The sequence below is a fragment of the Lynx canadensis genome, chromosome A1 (genome assembly GCF_007474595.2).
Source record: "Lynx canadensis isolate LIC74 chromosome A1, mLynCan4.pri.v2, whole genome shotgun sequence".
In the NCBI taxonomy this organism is placed as follows: domain Eukaryota; kingdom Metazoa; phylum Chordata; class Mammalia; order Carnivora; family Felidae; genus Lynx; species Lynx canadensis.
The window spans coordinates 87,448,784-87,466,928 of NC_044303.2; the positions used below are offsets into that span (position 1 = coordinate 87,448,784).

Below are 18,145 nucleotides of genomic sequence, written 5' to 3' on the forward strand. Positions count from 1 at the left end.
TAAATTCCTAACTCAGTTTTAAGTTCCTCGTGCCCATTTTTTTTTCCTCTTTCAAGCTTAACTGTGCTTTAATTACATTTTACCCTGTGTGTCAAGACGTCTCTAGCAGGGAGACAGTCTGTAATAGTTCACTTCACCCAGATGCAAAAAACAAAAATCTAGACCAGAGTTACTAAAAAGGGCTGGTCCTAGGCAAAAAAGAAAAAGAAAAAAAAGTTTCTAACAGAATATAAATCATATACTTCTTTCTTTATTGAGACAGTCTTACCAAGAAAAAAAAAGTCACCTTATCTAAAAAGCATACCTAGGAATGGGATTGATTTACATTCTTGTGTAAGCTCCTTATATCAACAGTCCATAGGCCATAGTTTGAGTAGCAAAGTCTGGATAGTTCATTTGACAGATGAAGCAATGTTTCCATCCTGAACAATTCTGTGTGGTTCAAGAGTTGCCCCATGTGTAGAGAAGCAATTAGTCAATATTTATTAATGATTTAATGCTATGCAAAGAGTGGCAGATGAACTGCTCCTGAGATAAATCCAAGATAAGCTCTTATAATTGAAGGCAAAATGTATTTTCTACACAATACTTCTATTTAGGAGTACAGGCTCCATCTACTCTAATACTGTCCTGTATATGATTTTCAACTTCCTGTCCTACCAGAGCTGAAATTTCAACCATCAGAATGAGAGGAAGGTGATTTTTTTCCCCATGCATTACAACTGAACCATTTGGTAAAGAGATTTTTTAAATGCATAAAGCAATTTAACTTATCGTTAAAGTAGAGAGATTTCTAGGTACCTTTAATTAAGGAAAAGAGAGCATTTAAATCAATAAATACAAAAGGTTTTATATTTTTTGAAATTTCACCAGGTAAAATAAACATGAATTATTTTATTAGAAAATATACCTGTTACAAAAATTTTAAATAAATAAGTTGCTGCCACAAAATTGCAACATAATACACAGTTTACTTTTTCTGTTACCCTCAGTAAAGGGAAATAATGTAAGAGTGATGATATGGGTAAAAGTAAACAGAGCAAAGAGGAGTGAAAAAAGATATGAGGGAAAGGAGATTTAGAGAGAGTAATAGAAAAAGTGCTTTCTTAAATGAGTTAGTCATATGAGGTCACCAAGAGGAACATCTTCTTCGACTAAGTTTCTACAATGAGAACCACATCATTTGGATGACTTCATTGTCTTGGTGTCTTCAAGCCAGGGGTACAGGAGATGCTCATATTCTCGACACAAAGGCACCATCAGCAAGGTTTCGCTGTCCCACACTGGACCAGAAGAATCATGGAGTGATGGTCTTAACCCTGGATGGAGGAGTGCTCCCTCCCACTTGTCTACACTGGGACAGCAGGGAGCCAAAACGCTGGCATCTGGCGGCCAGCTTCAACTGCTACCAAGAAGGCTCAAAGACAATGGTCAACTCAGGCTTTTCTTCTTGAAGTATTTCTAATGCACATTTTGTATCATAATTGAAATACATTCCACACAACCTGTAAAAAGCAAAAGAGAGCCTTGGGTTCTACTCTTCAAATAACACTCTCAGAGTTGTTTTGTTTTGTTTTGTTTTGTTTGTTTGTTTGTTTTTGCCTAATAAATCTCATCTCCTTACTTCCCTTAACCTAACACACTTCTAAGGTCTCTGATGCTACACTTCATGCCAAATATTGTTTCTGTTATATTTTTAACCTTCAAGTTTGGAAATGTTTCAACATATGTAAATTTAGAGAAAATAGTATAAGGGATCCCCATATGCCTATTACCCAGATTTGACAATTAATAACTCATGGCCAATCTTGTTTTATCTATTGCCCCCCTACTCCTCACATCAATGGATATTACAAACACAGCATTTCATACATCTATAAATATTTAACTATGTGACACTAAATGAAGCCTTTTTAAAACACAACCACAATGCCATTTTCACACTGTAAAAAGTTAACAATTGGGTGTCTCAGTGGGTTAAGCACCCAACTCTTGATTTTGGCTCAGGTCAGGATCTCACAGTTCATGAGTTTGAGCCCCGTGTCAGGCTCTGTGTTGACAGTGTGGAGCCTACTTGGGATTCTCACCCTCTCCCTGCCCCTCCCTGGCTCAAGCTCTCTCTTTCTCTCTCAAAATAAATAAACTTAAAAAAATTTTTTTTTACGTTAACAATTTCTTATTATCAACATATGTCCAATCAGTGTTTAAATTTCCTCAACTGACTGATACACTTTTATATGTTCATTGAATCAGGAGCCATATGAAGCTCACACATTGCAGCCTCTAAAGTGTTCTTTGATACATTCTTCCCCCTTTTTATTTTTGTAAGTTTCCCTTGCAACTTAGCTAAGAAATCATACCATTTGTCCTGCATCATTTCTAACAACCTTGATTTGGTTGTGTTATGAACTCGATGTTTGTATTTCTCCAAAATTCATACACGGAAGCCCTAATTCTCAATGTGATGGTATTTGGAAATAGGGCCGTTGGGATATAATTAGGGTTAGATAAGGTCATGGGGGTAGGCCCTCATGATGGTATCACTGCCTTTATGATAAGAGATGCACACACTCTGTCTCCCTGTCCCTGCCTTGCTCTCTTTCTGCCATATAAGGACACAGGAAGAAGGCAGCCCTCTGTAAGCCTAGAAGAAAGCTCTCACTAGAAGTGGAATTACTTGGCACTGTGATCTTAGATTTTCCATATTCTAAAACTGTGAGAAATAAATGCCTGTTTGTTTAAGGCAGCCTGAGCTAATGAGATAGGTTGATTGGATCCATGGGCTTTTCAGCCTATTTGAAGCTTGTCCCTTACCTCCAGAGTGTCCTTCTGGGGTGGGTCAGGACTCCACATACAGTAATGTCCCTGGCTTCATCCTGACATATCCTACACTTTGTTCCTCTATTTATCTTAGCTCTGAGAATGTTGGCTTTCCTTCAGTAAACATGCTCCACTGTGTCTGCATAAGGATGTAATGCTGATCCAAACTTCTGTTTATTCAAACTTGCATTCCAGTTGGTTCTTAGCCTTGAGGTCATGAACAAGAACAGAAGTCCTTGTTATAATATAGAATTTATATTACTTGGTAAGATATAGATAATAAATGAAAAAGAAAATGATATAGCATGTAAGTATTCTGCTGAAATGATATAGCGTGTATGTATGCTGCTGATTAATACTACAGAGGAAAATAAGAAAAAAAAGGCAAAAACAAGAAGGATATGCTGATCTGTTCTTTTCATTAGGATGGTCAGAGACAGACACGTAGAAGACCTTTAGGCAGAGAATTTAAGGATACATGGAAACAAGACATGTGGATATCAAAGGAGAGAGAGTTCTAGGCAGAAGATGCAGCACATGAAAAGGTGACAGTATTTTTTCAAAACTGCAAAGATATCAGTGGAGCACAAAGAACAAGTATTAGGAGAAGATGAATTTGCAGAAGCAACAGGAGCCGGATCACATGAGGCCTTACACAATACCATGAGTTTGTGGATCTTGAAATGTGATAGGAAGTCACTAGAGCATGTTGGTAGGAATGATATGATCACTGATTCATTTTTTTTAATGTTTGTTTGTTTGTTTAGAGACAGAGAAAGAGAGCAAGCAAGCAAGGGAGGTGCAGAGAGAGGGAGGGAGAGAGAATCCCAAGCAGGTTCCACACTGTCAGCACAGAGCCTGAGGTGGGGCTTGATCCCACAAACCATGAGATCATGACCTGGGCCAAAATCAAGAGTCAGATGCTTAACTGACTGAGCCACCCAGGTGCCCCTGACTCATGTTTTAGTTGCACCCTCCAACTGCCATGGTAAGAATACTACATGCAGAGGAGCCTGGCAGAATGCCACCAAAACAATCCAGATAAGAGGGGACAATGGCTTGAACCAGGGTACAAGTCATGAAGTTGGCAAGAAGAGATCAACAAGCAGGTATGTTATGAAAGAAGAGCTATTAGGACATGCCAACACGTTGGACATGTGCATAAGAAAAAGGTGTCAAAGGTGACACAAGATTTCTTTTTTGGCCTGAGCAATTCACAATGAGTAAGCGTTGGTGGAGATGGGAAAGAAGCAGGTGTTAGATGGGGTGGGAGGTATAATGCAGGTTTGAATTTGGACATGTAAAGTTTAGGTTTATTAGACAAATGGAAAGTCAGACTAGCGTTTGGACATGGAATTCATGCAGGTATAAATTGGGTGACACAGGACATATACGATAAAGCCAGAAGACTAGATGATGCAAACACAAGATAGAGTTTAGAGAAGAAAAATTAGCTCAATGATTGCATCCTGGGGATGCAGCATGTGCAGGTCAGGTTGATAAAGAGAATCCGCAAAGGAGACTGAGCAGAAACAGCTCATGAAGTAGAAGAAAATCCAGGGTGTTGCCTCTAAAGCAAAGTGAGGGAAATGTCTTCAGTGGAGACTGTGATTGTCCTGACTGACCAAGGTAGGAGACTCACTAGGGAGTTCTTACTCAAGAGGTAATGAGTGATATTACTAATAAGGAAACCCAACACAATGCAGATGAACTGACGTCTGTGGAATTTCCAATCTTGCTGATTCTGAAACTCTCTTTCCATTTGGAAGTCTTCAGAAACAAGACCTACAACACCCCACTGTGCAAAGACCTTGGCAATTACAGTGAACCATGGACTCCTCCAGTTCTGCAAAGTCCAGTCCCTTGCATAGCCATGTAATTCTATTTGGCAACTTTCATTGGGGCTTGGGTTTCTTTCAGGAAAATGAATGGAAACTCTTTTCACACTGAACTGAAACTTGATTTTCAAAGTTAATGTCTGCATAAAGTCTGGATGAAGTTAAATATGTGATTCATGACTCACATGCCTTATGAAAAAAAAAAACCTCAGTCTGAGTACAAATGAAGTCCTCCCAGGTTTTGATAACTGGTCAACCTGTCCTTTGTACTCTGAACCCCACCACATGAATCCCTGAAGAGCACACTTACTTCAGGCGTTTCAGGAGGCAGCCCTGCTGCCTCAGCACCTCACAGAGTAGCATGACTCCCAGATCACCAAGGTCATTGTTGCCTAGGCTCAGGTCCCGCAGGCTCTGGTTGGAGGTCAGAAGTGTGGAAAGGTCCCAGCAACAGTGTGAGGTGAGACTACAGTTGTCCAATCTGCAAGAAACAGGGTGATTTAAAGAAAATGTCCCCTTAGCCATCCCAGCAGGTGCCCCAGATCTCAGCCTGAAATGTTTCAAATGCACAAAAAGCACAGGATTAACAAACTTAGAATAATCTTCTGTGCCTGTGGTTATTCTTCTTTCCTTTTCAGATGATAGTATTTTTTTCCAGTCTACTGGATTGTGCAGATCAAATTAGGAATAGTAGTTTGTGAATTGATTTTTCCCCAATTCTATGCCTCTCCCTAAATTTCCCTAAAACACAAGTGTCATATCTTTCTATTCTTTTGTGGTGAAATCCACAAATCCAAATCCAGTATTTACCTTTACAGCACTGAGAAGTAGAATTCTTCCCAGGTGCATGATCCTGTAACAAGCCAAACCTTAGGAGAACATCATTACTTCTCAGGTACAAATCATTCTATCATTACCCCCCCCACACACACACATACACACCTTAGCCACCATGCATCCACATCATTGTAATAAGCTAAGGGACTGGGGCACCTGGGTGGCTCAGTTGCTTAAGCCGCCCTTTGTTTCAGCTCAGGTCATGATCTCACAGTGTGTGAGTTCAAGTCCCACATTGGGAGTTCAAGCTGCACTGGCAGTGCAAAGCCTGCTTGTGATCCTTTCTCTCCCTCTCTTTCTGCCTTTCTCTCACTCAAAAATAAATAAGCAAAAATTAAAAAAAAAAAAAAAAGCTAAGGGACTTACTCCAATATCTGAAGCTTGCAGCTGGGGTGCAAGAGGCCCTCACAGAGTAGCTTCACCCCCGTGTCTCCAAGAGCATTGCCCCTTAGGTAAAGGTGTGTGAGTTTCTGGTTAGTGCTGAGCACTGAAGACAGAGCTGGACAGCAACCTGATGTAAGTCCAGAATTCATCAACCTGGAGAAGGAACAAGGAAAAGAGTCATCAGTGTTCAGACTTCCTTGAACATTGCACAGCTACCTCACCAGAGGAATCTCTTCTTATCTAAAAAGCTACATCCTTCAACTTCAAGATGAGGAGCCAGCATCTTGGATACAATCTGAGGAGCACATGACTCTTTGTCTCTGGCCCCATAAAAGAGAGAAATAATAGTCTCAGCAGATGCTTGGCTGGGACCAGTAGAAGAGACAGAGCAAAAGCAAATTAATCCAGATTCCTTCCACATCCTTCTTCCTTCTTATGCATATTCCCTCTGCCATGCATGCTCCCTACCACCACATCTTCAAGAAATACATCCCAGGTTGTCTGTCACTGATAATTCCTACCACATTGCACAGACTTGCCTTATTTGACTCTCACATTAACTGAGCAAGTTAGCAGTGCCACAGTAACCATTATGTATCTGTTACAGATCAGAAATCTTAGGTTTATCAAAGCATATGTTTCTCTTAGGGTCAAAGAGCAAGCGTTCAGTGGATGGGGGACCTAGACTTAAGCCTTCTAGTGCCATCTCACCTCTGTTGCCCCTTCTGTCCATATTCTTCTTACTTCTGATTTGGAAGGAGTCTCTCAGAGAATAAAGCTCTAAATTTGCATTACACTCAGTGGGATTAAGATTTTTGGTGTACTACACTTGGGTCAAGTTGAACATATTCTATCACCAACACAAGCATGAGGGCTTTGAAGTAGAGAGCTACATCACTCCAGCATAGAAGCTCAGAGGGTGGTATACAGTATACAGAAAGCCACATATGCTAGGGCCTCAACAAAACCTTGACTTAAGAACATCTCATGCAATCATATTCTTTCCTTCCACAATCCTTAACAATGACATGCCTTTAAGCTCCAAGATGTCTTAGAATCAGGAAAAATAGAAACATATAAAGTAGCATGAGCAGGTGATCAAAAGAAAACAGAAGTACTTGTTTTCCCAGTCAAGGATGAATCATAATTTTTTTTTAATTTTTTTTTCAATGTTTATTTATTTTTGGGACAGAGAGAGACAGAGCATGAACAGGGGAGGGGCAGAGAAAGAGGGAGACACAGAATCAGAAACAGGCTCCGAGCCATCAGCCCAGAGCCTGACGCGGGGCTCGAACTCACGGAGTGCGAGATCGTGACCTGGCTGAAGTCGGACGCTTAACCGACTGTGCCACCCAGGCGCCCCAAGGATGAATCATAATTTAAAAAATAGAATAAGCAAGACAAAGAAGGGAATGAAGCCCAAAATGGAGGAGTAAAAACAAAACAAAACAAACAAACAAACAAAAGGCAAGTTCTGAGGGGCTTCTAGTGAGTTAAGAATGGCCAGTTAAGAATAATTTTATCAGATGGACTCTATTTAACATGTACAAGGGATTTGCAGGATTATTGGCTGTTCTGAACTGAATGTTTGTGTCATCTCAGAATCATATGTTGAAATCTTAATCCTCAATGTGATAGTATTAGAAAGTATGGCCTTTAAGGGGTAAATAGGTCTTGAGGGTATAGTCTTCATGATGGGATTAGCACCTTTGTAAAACAGACCCCAGAGAGTTCCCATGCCTCTACTGCCATGTGAGGACACACCAGGAAGGTGGCTGTCTGAAAGCCAGGAAGAGAGCTCTTACCAGAAATCAGATGATCTACAAGCACCTTGATCTTGGGCTTCCAGGATCCAGAACTTTGAACATAAATGTTTGTTGTTTGAGTCACCCAGAAAATGGTATTTTTGTTACAGTAGCCTGAACAGACTAAGACACTGGAAAAGATGAACAACATTCCAGAAGACTGAAGATAGTCATCCAAAAAGAAAGGAAAGACCATTTGAAAGTTACAAAATGGCAAGCTTTGCCATCCTCCCCAGAAAAGGATTAGAAAAGATATGAAACAGATGTTTGAGGAGCAGTGCACCATGAAGTGACAACAGTTACAAGCACAGGATGATTTTGTTGAGAATGAGTCACATATGAATTGTCAAAACATTGATAATATTGGTAACATTGAGACTGAGTGATGGGTACGTGGAGTGCATAATAAAATGTTTAGTCAATTGAACACCCAATTCTACCAACCAATCCACTTGATTCAACAGATGTAACAAACTTTGTATGTACATCTTGGTATCAAGCAATCCATTCAACTAAGTTCTACATTCACTGGGCACAGATATTTTGCCATGTACTATATTGTTAAATTATTGGGTTTTTTTAAATTTTTTTAAAAACATTTATTTTTCACGGAAAGAGAGAGAGACAAAGTGTAAGTGGGGGAAGTGCAGACAGAGATGGAGACACAGAATCCGAAGCAAGCTCCAGGCTCTGGGCTGTCAGCACAGAGCCTGATTCAGGGCTCAAACCCACAAACTATGAGATCATGACCTGAGCCGAAGTCTGACACTCAACCAACTGAACCACCCAGGTGCTCCTGTCTTTTTTTTTTTTTTAATTTACTAATGATATGCCTTAGGTTATAAATATGTGTTCCAAAAAATATTGAAGTAAATTTAACATTTATTGAGGGTTTACTATATGTTTTGCCAAGACAATGACTTTAAACAGGATTATCACATTGAATTACTACAAAACCAAGATACAGGTATTGTTTTTATCCTTATTTTTAAATGGAAAAGCTGAGTAACAGGGAAATTACTTGAAGAATAAGAAGAAGCTTCTTAGATGGACTGTGAGGGTGGGAGGGTATTTTGCATACAGGCAAAAGGAAGGCAGTAAGCAAGAGGAGGAAGGGTGGAAGAGGCCAGGTTCCTAAAACTAAAAACAAATTCAATATGACTCAAAATGGAGTGAACGGTGTGTTAGGTGAAAGGGCAGAAACAGTGATCTAGAGCTGGTCACAGATAGTTTCGTGTACCATGCAAAGAAACACAAACTTTGGAGGTTTTTGCTTTTGTTTTTGTTTTAAATAAATGACTCAATATTAGCAAATCTGTATTTTAGAAAACTCCTCTGGTGTTTGTCAAAAGAAAAAAGAAGGCAGAAGGAACTGAAAGTAAAGAAAATTGAGGATTTTCCTCTGTTTATTGGCTGATCAGCCTCTGGAAAGTGCCACTGTTCAACAAGGCAGTAAAGAAAGGACAGGCAGGCGACAAAGGGATGAGGGTGGGGAGTAAGTAATAAAAATTAAAGAATTTTGCAAATGCTTACCTTGTGGCAGTTGTGTAATATTGGGGGTAGGGGGTGCAAAATGCAACCAGAGATAAAGTTCTAAAGTTCAAGATATTTGGCTATGCCTAACAAAATATAAAATGCCTACAAGTGTTCCCTCATTAATTACACGTATAGGTATCCATCACAAAAGAAATATCTACACATACATAAAGTTATATAAACAAGTATTTTTTTCAGGGACGCCTGGGTGGCTAAGTCAGTGAAGCATCCGACTTTGGCTCAGGTCGTGTCTCACAGTTTGTGTGTTTGGGCCCCGTGGGGGCCTCTATGCTGACAGCTCAGAGCTTGGAGCCTGCTTCAGATTATGTGTCTCCCTCTCTCTCTGCCCTTCCCCTGCTCATGCTCTGTCTCTCTCTCTCTCAAAAATAAATTGAAAACATATTTTAAAAAATTTTAAAAAACAAATATGTTTTTCATAGTTACTTGTAATAGTAAAAAGGGAAAAATTCATCCAAAGGTTCACTATTCAATAAGAACTTAAATAAATCACTATAATGAATATTATGTAATATTATGCCCAAATCTATAGATCTGTATATACCAGCATGGCAATAAATCCCTGATAAATTTAAGAAGAAATAATAAGAAACCATTCATATTATGATTCTGGTTTTGACAGATAGTATTATGGGTTGAATTATGTTCCCCAAAACCTTATATGCTGGAGTGTGAACCCCCAGTACCTCAGAATGTGACCTTATTTTAAAATAAGGTCATTGAAGATGCAATTGGTTAAGAGGAAGTCAAGAAAGTGAGCCATATTTCAACCTGACTGGTACCTTCTATATCTATAACAGGGAAATTTGGATACAAAGACACACACCAACACAGAGACAATACCATGTAGAGATGAAAGCTAAGAGGTGATGCATTTGTAAGCCCAGGATGTGGAACATTGCCAGCAAACCAGCAGAAACTGAAAGAGATGTATGAAATTGATTCTTCATCACAGCCCTAGGAGGAACAAACTCTGCCAACATTGGGATCTTGGACTAGTAGCCTATACTGCTGGAAGACAATAGATTGTGGTTGGAACATTCACACCAACTACAGCAGAATACACATTCTTTTCACATGTACACAGAGCATTTTCTAAAATAGATCATATGTTAGGCCACAAAACAAGTCTTAGCAAATTCAAAAAGACTGAAATAATGCCAAGTATCTTTTCTGACCACAATGGTATGAAAGTACAAATCAGTAACAGGAGAACAACTGAAAATCCAAGAATACAAGGAAATCAAATAACACTCTCCTGAACAGCCAACAGGTTTAAAAAATTTGCTGGAGAAATTTAAAAAAAAATAAGAAGAAAGAAAAACAAAACAAGAAAAACAAAAATGGAAACACAACATACCAAAACTTACAAAATATGGCAAAATCTGTTCTATTCCAAAAGTTTTTAGCTATAAATGAATATATCAAGAAAATTGAGTGATCCTAAAAAAATTTAACTTCACATATCAAGGAACTAGAATAAGAACAAACTGAATCCAAAGTTACCAAGAGGTGGGGCACCTGGGTGGCTCAGTTGGTTAGGCGACAGACTTCGGCTCAGGTCATGATCTCACAGTTTGTGAGTTCAAGCCCCGCGTTGGGCTCTGTGCTGACAGCTCAGAATCTGGAGCCTGCTTCAGATTCTGTGTGCCTTCCCCTCTCTCCACCCCTCCTCTGCTCATGCTCTGTGTCTCAATAATAAATAAATGTTAAAAAAATTTAAAAAAAAATTAAACTTCAAAGTTACCAAGAGGAATAAAATAAAAAGATTAGAGAGAAATAAAAAAAAATAGAAAACAGGAAAACAATAAAAAAAGATGAACAAAACAAGAGTTGGTTCTTTGAAAAGATAAACAAAATTGATAAACCTTTAGCTAGACAAACCAAGAAAAAATGAGAGAACCCAAATCAACAGCATTATAATTGAAAGAGGAGACATTACAACTGACACCACAGAAATATAAAGGAGCATTAGAGGCTACTATGAAAAACTATACCCAATAAAATGGACAACTTAGAAGAAATGGAAAAATTCTTGAAACATCCAACTTACCAAAACTGAACCAAGAAGAAATAGAAAATCTGAACAGATCAGCTACTACTAAGGAGATTGAAATAGTAATCAAAAAACTCCCAACAAAAAAAGGCTTAGGACCAGATAGCTGCATTGATGAATTTTGTCATCATTTAAAGAATTAGCAGCAATCCTTCTCAAACTTTCCCAATCAGAGAAACTCATTTTTGACGCTAGTATTACCCTGATACCAAACTACATAGGATACTACAAGAAAACCACAAGCCAATATTCTTCATGAATTTAGATGCAAAAATTCTCAACAAAATAATAGTAAACTGAATTCAGCAGCACATGTAAAGTATTATTCACCAAGTCAAGTGGAATTTATCCCTGGGATGACAGAATGGTTTCACATATGCAAATCAATAAATGTGATAAATTAGAGCAATAAAATAAGAGACAATTTGATTTTCTCAATAGAAGAAAAAACATTTAACAAAATTCAACATCCATTCAAGATTAAAAAACTTTTGCCAAATTAGGCATATAAGAAATGTATCACAACATAATAAAGGCTATATATAACAAGCCCATAGCTAACATCATAGTCAATGGTGAAAAATTGAAACCCTTTCCACTGTGATCAGGGACAAGAAAAGAGTGCCCACTCTTTGCATTCTTATTCACCTAATACTCAAAATCCTAGTCAGAACAAGCAGACAACAAAAATAAATAGAAGGTATCAGAATTAGAAAGGAAAAGAGAGATTTTACTCTATTTACATATGATGTGATTTTATATATATATATATATATATATATATATATATATATAAAACAAAAGATTCAACCAAAAAAAAAAATTAGACCTAACCAAAGTTGCAGGGTAGAAAATTTACATACAGAAAAAATAACCCAGAGGACCGGGAAGATGGTGGTGTAGGAGGATGCTGGGCTCACCACATCCTGCTGATCACTGAGATTCCACCCACATCTGCCGAATTTACCCAGAAAATCACCAGAAGACTAGCAGAACAGACTCTCTGGAGCCAAGCTTAGATGGGAGGCCCAAGGAAGAGGGGCCCCTCCGGAAGCAGACCACCAAAGGCAAAGTGAGCTGAGGCTGCTCCTCCCACCACTGTGCCCCTTGCAGATCCACCCCAGATAATAGGCCAGATCCCAGCTAAGCAGCACCACAAGACTGGCAGTGTGCAAGCAGCCCAGACAGAGGCCTCACCACCCCACAGTGAGTCCTGCCCCTGGGAGAGGGGAAGATAAGGTACACACCAGTCTGACAGTGACCCTAGCGGTGAGCTGGGGGCAGACATCAGGTCTGACTATGGCCCCGCCCACCAACCAACACAAGTTACTCCAGACAGCATGGGGGAAGAGCCCTGCAGTTCCCCGCCACTCCAGGGACTATCCAAAATGACAAAACAGAAGACTATTCCTCAAAAGAAATTCCAGGAACTAGCGACAGCTAACGAACTGATCAAAAACGATTTAAGCAATGTAACAGAAAATGAATTTAAAATAATAGTCATAAAATTAATCGCTGGGCTTGAAAAAAGTATAGAGGACAGCAGAGAATCTATTACTACAGAGATCAAGAGACTAAGAAACAGTCAGGAGGAGCTAAAAAATGCTATAAATGAGCTGCAAAATAAAACAGAGGCAAGCACAGCTCGGATTGAAGAGGCAGAGGAGAGAATAGGTGAATTAGAAGATAAAACTATGGAAAAAGAAGAAGCTGAGAAAAAAAGAGATAAAAAAAATCCAGGAGTATGAGGGGAGACTTAGAGAACTAAGTGACATAATTAAACAAAATAATATATGCATAATTGGGATTCCAGAGGACGAAAAGAGAGGGAAAGGTGTTGATGGTGTACTTGAAGAAATCATAGCTGAGAACTTCCCTGATCTGGGGAAGGAAAAAGGCATTGAAATCCAAGAGGCACAGAAAACTCCCTTCAGACGTAACTTGAATCGATCTTCTGCATGACATATCATAGTGAAACTGGCAAAATACAAGGATAAAGAGAGAATTCTGAAAGCAGCTAGGGATAAACATGCTCTAACATATAAAGGGAGACTGATAACACTCGTGACGGATCTGTCTACTGAAATGTGGCAGGCCAGAAAGGAATGGCAGGAAATCTTCAATGTGATGAACAGAAAAATATATGCAGCCAAGAATCCTTTATCCAGCAAGGCTGTCATTCAGAATAGAGGATAGATAAAGGTCTTCCCAAACAAACAAAAACTGAAGGAATTCATCACCACTAAACCAGCCTTACAAGAGATCCTAAGGGGGATCCTGTGAGACAAAGTACCAGAGACATCACTGCAAGCATGAAACCTGCAGACATCACAATGACTCTAAACCCATATCTTTCTATAATAACACTGAATGTAAATGGACTAAATGTGCCAACCAAAAGACATAGGGTATCAGAATAGATAAAAAAAACAAGACCCATCTATTTGCTGTCTACAAGAGACTCATTTTAGACCTGAGGACACCTTCAGATTCAAAGTGTGGGGATGGAGAACTATCTATCATGCCACTAAAAGTCAAAAGAAAGCTGGAGTAGCTATACTTATATCAGACAAACTAGACTTTAAATTAAAGGCTGTAACAAGAGATGAAGAAGGGCATTATAGAATAATCACAGGGTCTATCCATCAGGAAGAGCTAACAATTATAAATGTCTATGCGCCGAATACCAGAGCCCCCAACTATATAAAACAATTACTCATAAACATAAGCAACCTTATTGATAAGAATGTGGTCATTGCAGGCTATTTTGCTACTTCAATTACAACATTGAATAGACCATCTAGACAGAGGATCAATTAAGAAACAAGGGCCCTGAATGATACACTGGATCAGAAGGACATGTTAGATATATTTAGAACTCTGCATCCCAAAGCAACAGAATATACTTTCTTCTTGAGTGCACATGGAACATTCTCCAGGATAGATCACATACTGGGTCACAAAACAGCCCTTCATAAGCATACAAGAATTGAGATCATACCGTGCATACTTTCAGACCACAATGCTATGAAGCTTGAAATCAACCACAGGAAAAAGTCTGGAAAACCTCCAAAAGCATGGAGGTTAAAGAACACCCTACAAAAGAATGAGGGCATTAACCAGGCAATTAGAGAAGAAGTTAAGAAATATATGCAAACAAATGAAAATGAAAATACAACAATCCAAACGCTTTGGGATGCAGCGAAGGCAGTCCTGAGATGAAACTACATTGCAATCCAGGCCTATCTCCAGAAACAAGAAAAATCCCAAATACAAAATCTAACAGCATACCTAAAGGAAATAGAAGCAGAACAACAAAGACACCCCAAACCCAGCAGAAGAAGAGAAATAATAAAGATTAGACCAGAAACAATGTAGAATAAAAAAAAAAAAACAACTGTAGAGCAGATCAATGAAACCAAGAGTTGGTTTTTTGAAAAAATAAACAAATTTGATAAACTTCTAGCCAGGCTTCTCAGAAATAAAAGGGAGATGACCCAAATAGATAAAATCATGAATGAAAATGGAATTATTACAACCAATCCCTCATATATACAAGCAATTATCAGGGAATACTATGAAAAATTATATGCCAACAAACTGGACAACCTGGAAGAAATGGACAAATTCCTAAACACACACACACTTCCAAAACTCAAACAGGAAGAAATAGAAAGCTTGAACAGACCCATAACCAGCGAAGAAATGGAATCAGATATCAAAAATTTCCCAACAAATAAGAGTCTGGGACCAGATGGCTTCCCAGGGGAGTTCTACCAGACATTTATAGCAGAGATAATACCTATCCTTCTCAAGCTATTCCAAAAAAATAGAAAGGGAAGGAAAGCTTCCAGACTCATTCTATGAAGCCAGCATTACTTTGATTCCTAAACCAGATAGAGACCCAGTAACAAAAGAGAACTACAGGCCAATATCCCTGATGAAGATGGATGCAAAAATTCTCAATAAGATACTAGCAAATCGAATTCAACAGCATATAAAAGGAATTATTCACCATGATCAAATGGGATTCATTCCTGGGATGCAGGGCTGCCTTAACATTTGCAAATCAATCAACGTGATACATCACATTAATAACAGAAAAGATAAGAACCATATGATCCTGTCAATCAATGCAGAAAAAGCATTTGACAAAATTCAGCATCCTTTCTTAGTAAAAACTCTCGAGAAAGTTGGGATAAAAGGAAAATACTTAAACATCATAAAAGCCATTTATGAAAAGCCCACAGCTAATATGATCCTCCATGGGGAAAAACTGAGAGGTTTCTCCCTGAGATCAGGAACATGACAGAGGTGTCCACTCTCACCGCTGTTGTTTAACATAGTGTTGGAAGTTCTAGAATAAGTAGTCAGACAACAGAATTAAATCAAAGGCATCAAAATCAACAAAGATGAAATCAAGCTTTCACTTTTTGCAGATGACATGATAGTATACATGGAAAACCTGATAGACTCCACGAAAAGTCTGCTAGAACTGATACATGAATTCAGCAAAGTCGCAGGATACAAAATCAATGTACAGAAATCAGTTGCATTCTTATCACTAATAATGAAGCAAGAGAAAGACAAATAAAGAAAGTGATCCCATTCACAATTGCACCAAGAAGCATAAAATACCTAGGAATAAGCCTAACCAAAGATGTAAAAGATCTGTATGCTGAAAACTATAGGAAGCTTAGGAAGGAAATTGAAGAAGATACAAAGAAAAGGAAAAACATTCCGTGCTCATGGATTGGAAGAATAAATATTGTCAAGATGTCAATACTACCCAAAGCTATCTACACATTCAATGCAATCCCAATCAAAATTGCACCAGCATTCTTATCGAAGCTAGAACAAGCAATCCTAAAATTCATATGGAACCACAAAAGCCCCCGAATAGCCAAAGTAATTTTGAAGAAGAAGACCAAAGCAGGAGGCATCACAATCCCAGACTTTAGCCTCTACTACAAAGCTGTCATCATCAAAACAGCATGGTATTGGCACAAAAACAGACACATAGACCAATGGAATAGAATAGAAACCCCAGAACTAGGCCCACACAAGTATGGCCAACTAATCTTTGACAAAGCAGGAAAGAATATACAATGAAAAAAGACAGTCTATTTAACAAATGGTGCTGGGAGAACTGGACAGCAACATGCAGAAGAATGAAACTAGACCACTTTCTTACACCATTCACACAAACAAACTCAAAATGGATGAAGGACCTGAATGTGACACAGGAAACCATCAAAACCCTAGAGGAAAAAGCAGGAAAAAACCTCTCTGACCTCAACCGCAGCAATTTCTTACTTGACACATCTCCAAAGGCAAGGGAATTAAAAGCAAAAATGAACTATTGGGACCTCATCAAGATAAAACCTTCTGCACTGCAAAGGAAACAACCAACAAACTAAAATGTGGAATGGGAAAAGATGTTTGCAAATGACATATCAGACAGTGTTAGAATCCAAAATCTATAAAGAGCTCACCAAACTCCATACCCGAAAAACAAATAATCCAGTGAAGAAATGGGAAGAAGACATGAATAGGCATTTCTCTAAAGAAGACATCCGGATGGCCAACAGGCACATGAAAAGATGCTCAACGTCACTCTTCATCAGGGTAATACAAATCAAAAGCACACTCAGATACCACTTCACGCAAGTCAGAGTGGCTAAAATGAACAAATCAGGAGACTATAGATGCCGGCGAGGATGTGGAGAAAGGGGAACCCTCTTGCACTGTTGGTGAGAATGCAAACTGGTGCAGCCAGTCTGGAAATCAGTGTTGAGTTTCCTCAAAAAATTAAAAATAGGTCTACACTATGTCCCAGCAGTAGCACTGATAGGAATTTACCCAAGCGATACAGAAGTACTGATGCATAGGGGCACTTGTACCCCAATGTTTATAGCAGCACTCTCAACAATAGCTAAATTATGGAAAAAGCCTAAATGTCCATCAACTGACGAATGGATAAAGAAATTGTGATTTATATACACAATGGAATACTACATGGCAATGAGATAGAATGAAGTATGGCCTTTTGTAGCAACATGGGTGGAACTGGAGAGTGTTATGCTAAGTGATATGAGTCATACAGAGAAGGACAGATTCCATGTTTTCACTCCTATGTGGATCCTGAGAAATTTAACAGAAGACCATGGGGGAGGGGAAGGAAAAAAATGGTTAGAGAGGAAGGGAGCCAAAACATAAGAGACTCTTAAAAACTGAGAACAAACTGAAGGTTTATGGGGAGTGGGAGGGAGGGGTGGGTGGGTGATGGGTATTGAGGAGGGCACCTTTTGGGATGAGCACTGGGTGTTGTATGGAAACCAATTTGACAGTAAATTTCATAATAAAAAAAAAGAAACTAAAAACAAAACAAAACAAAAGCCAAACAACAATAAAACAATAGAGCAGATCAATGAAACCAGGAGCTGTTTCTTTGAAAACATTATTAAAACTGATAAACCTATAGCCATACCTACCTAAAAAAAAGAAAAGAAAGAGAAAATACCCCAATAAATAAAATCACAAATGCAAGAGGAGAAATAGCAACAACACCACTGGAATAGAAACAATCATAAGAGAATATTATGAAAAACTATATGCCAACAAATTGGACAACCTGGAAGAAATGTTTAAATTCCTACAAAAATATAAATTACCAAAGTTGAAACAAGAAGAAATAGAAAACTTGAACAGACCCATAACCAGCAAAGAAAATCTATCAGTTGCCAAAAATCCCCCAACAAACGAAAGTCCTGAGTCAAGTGGCATCACAGAGGAATTCTACCAAACACTTAAAGAATTGATACCTATTCTTGACAAACTATTCCAAAAAA

The 18,145-nt window shown here is 38.6% G+C and overlaps 1 protein-coding gene across 3 annotated transcripts in view; it reads right to left on the reverse strand.

Annotated features, from left to right (window-relative positions):
• Positions 1 to 230: 230 nt before the first annotated feature.
• The window catches only part of NLRP3 (NLR family pyrin domain containing 3), a 55,175-nt gene continuing 37,260 nt past the window's right edge, over positions 231 to 18,145 (reverse strand). For all 3 annotated transcript variants that reach the window (XM_030314931.2, XM_030314918.2, XM_030314909.2), the window contains 3 exons: positions 5,862 to 6,032; positions 4,969 to 5,139; positions 231 to 1,505 (listed from right to left, as the gene is read on the reverse strand). In XM_030314931.2, coding sequence (XP_030170791.1) covers positions 1,406 to 1,505; positions 4,969 to 5,139; positions 5,862 to 6,032 — 442 coding nt within the window. In that variant the 3' untranslated portion in view covers positions 231 to 1,405. The remainder of the gene's footprint in view (positions 1,506 to 4,968; positions 5,140 to 5,861; positions 6,033 to 18,145) is intronic.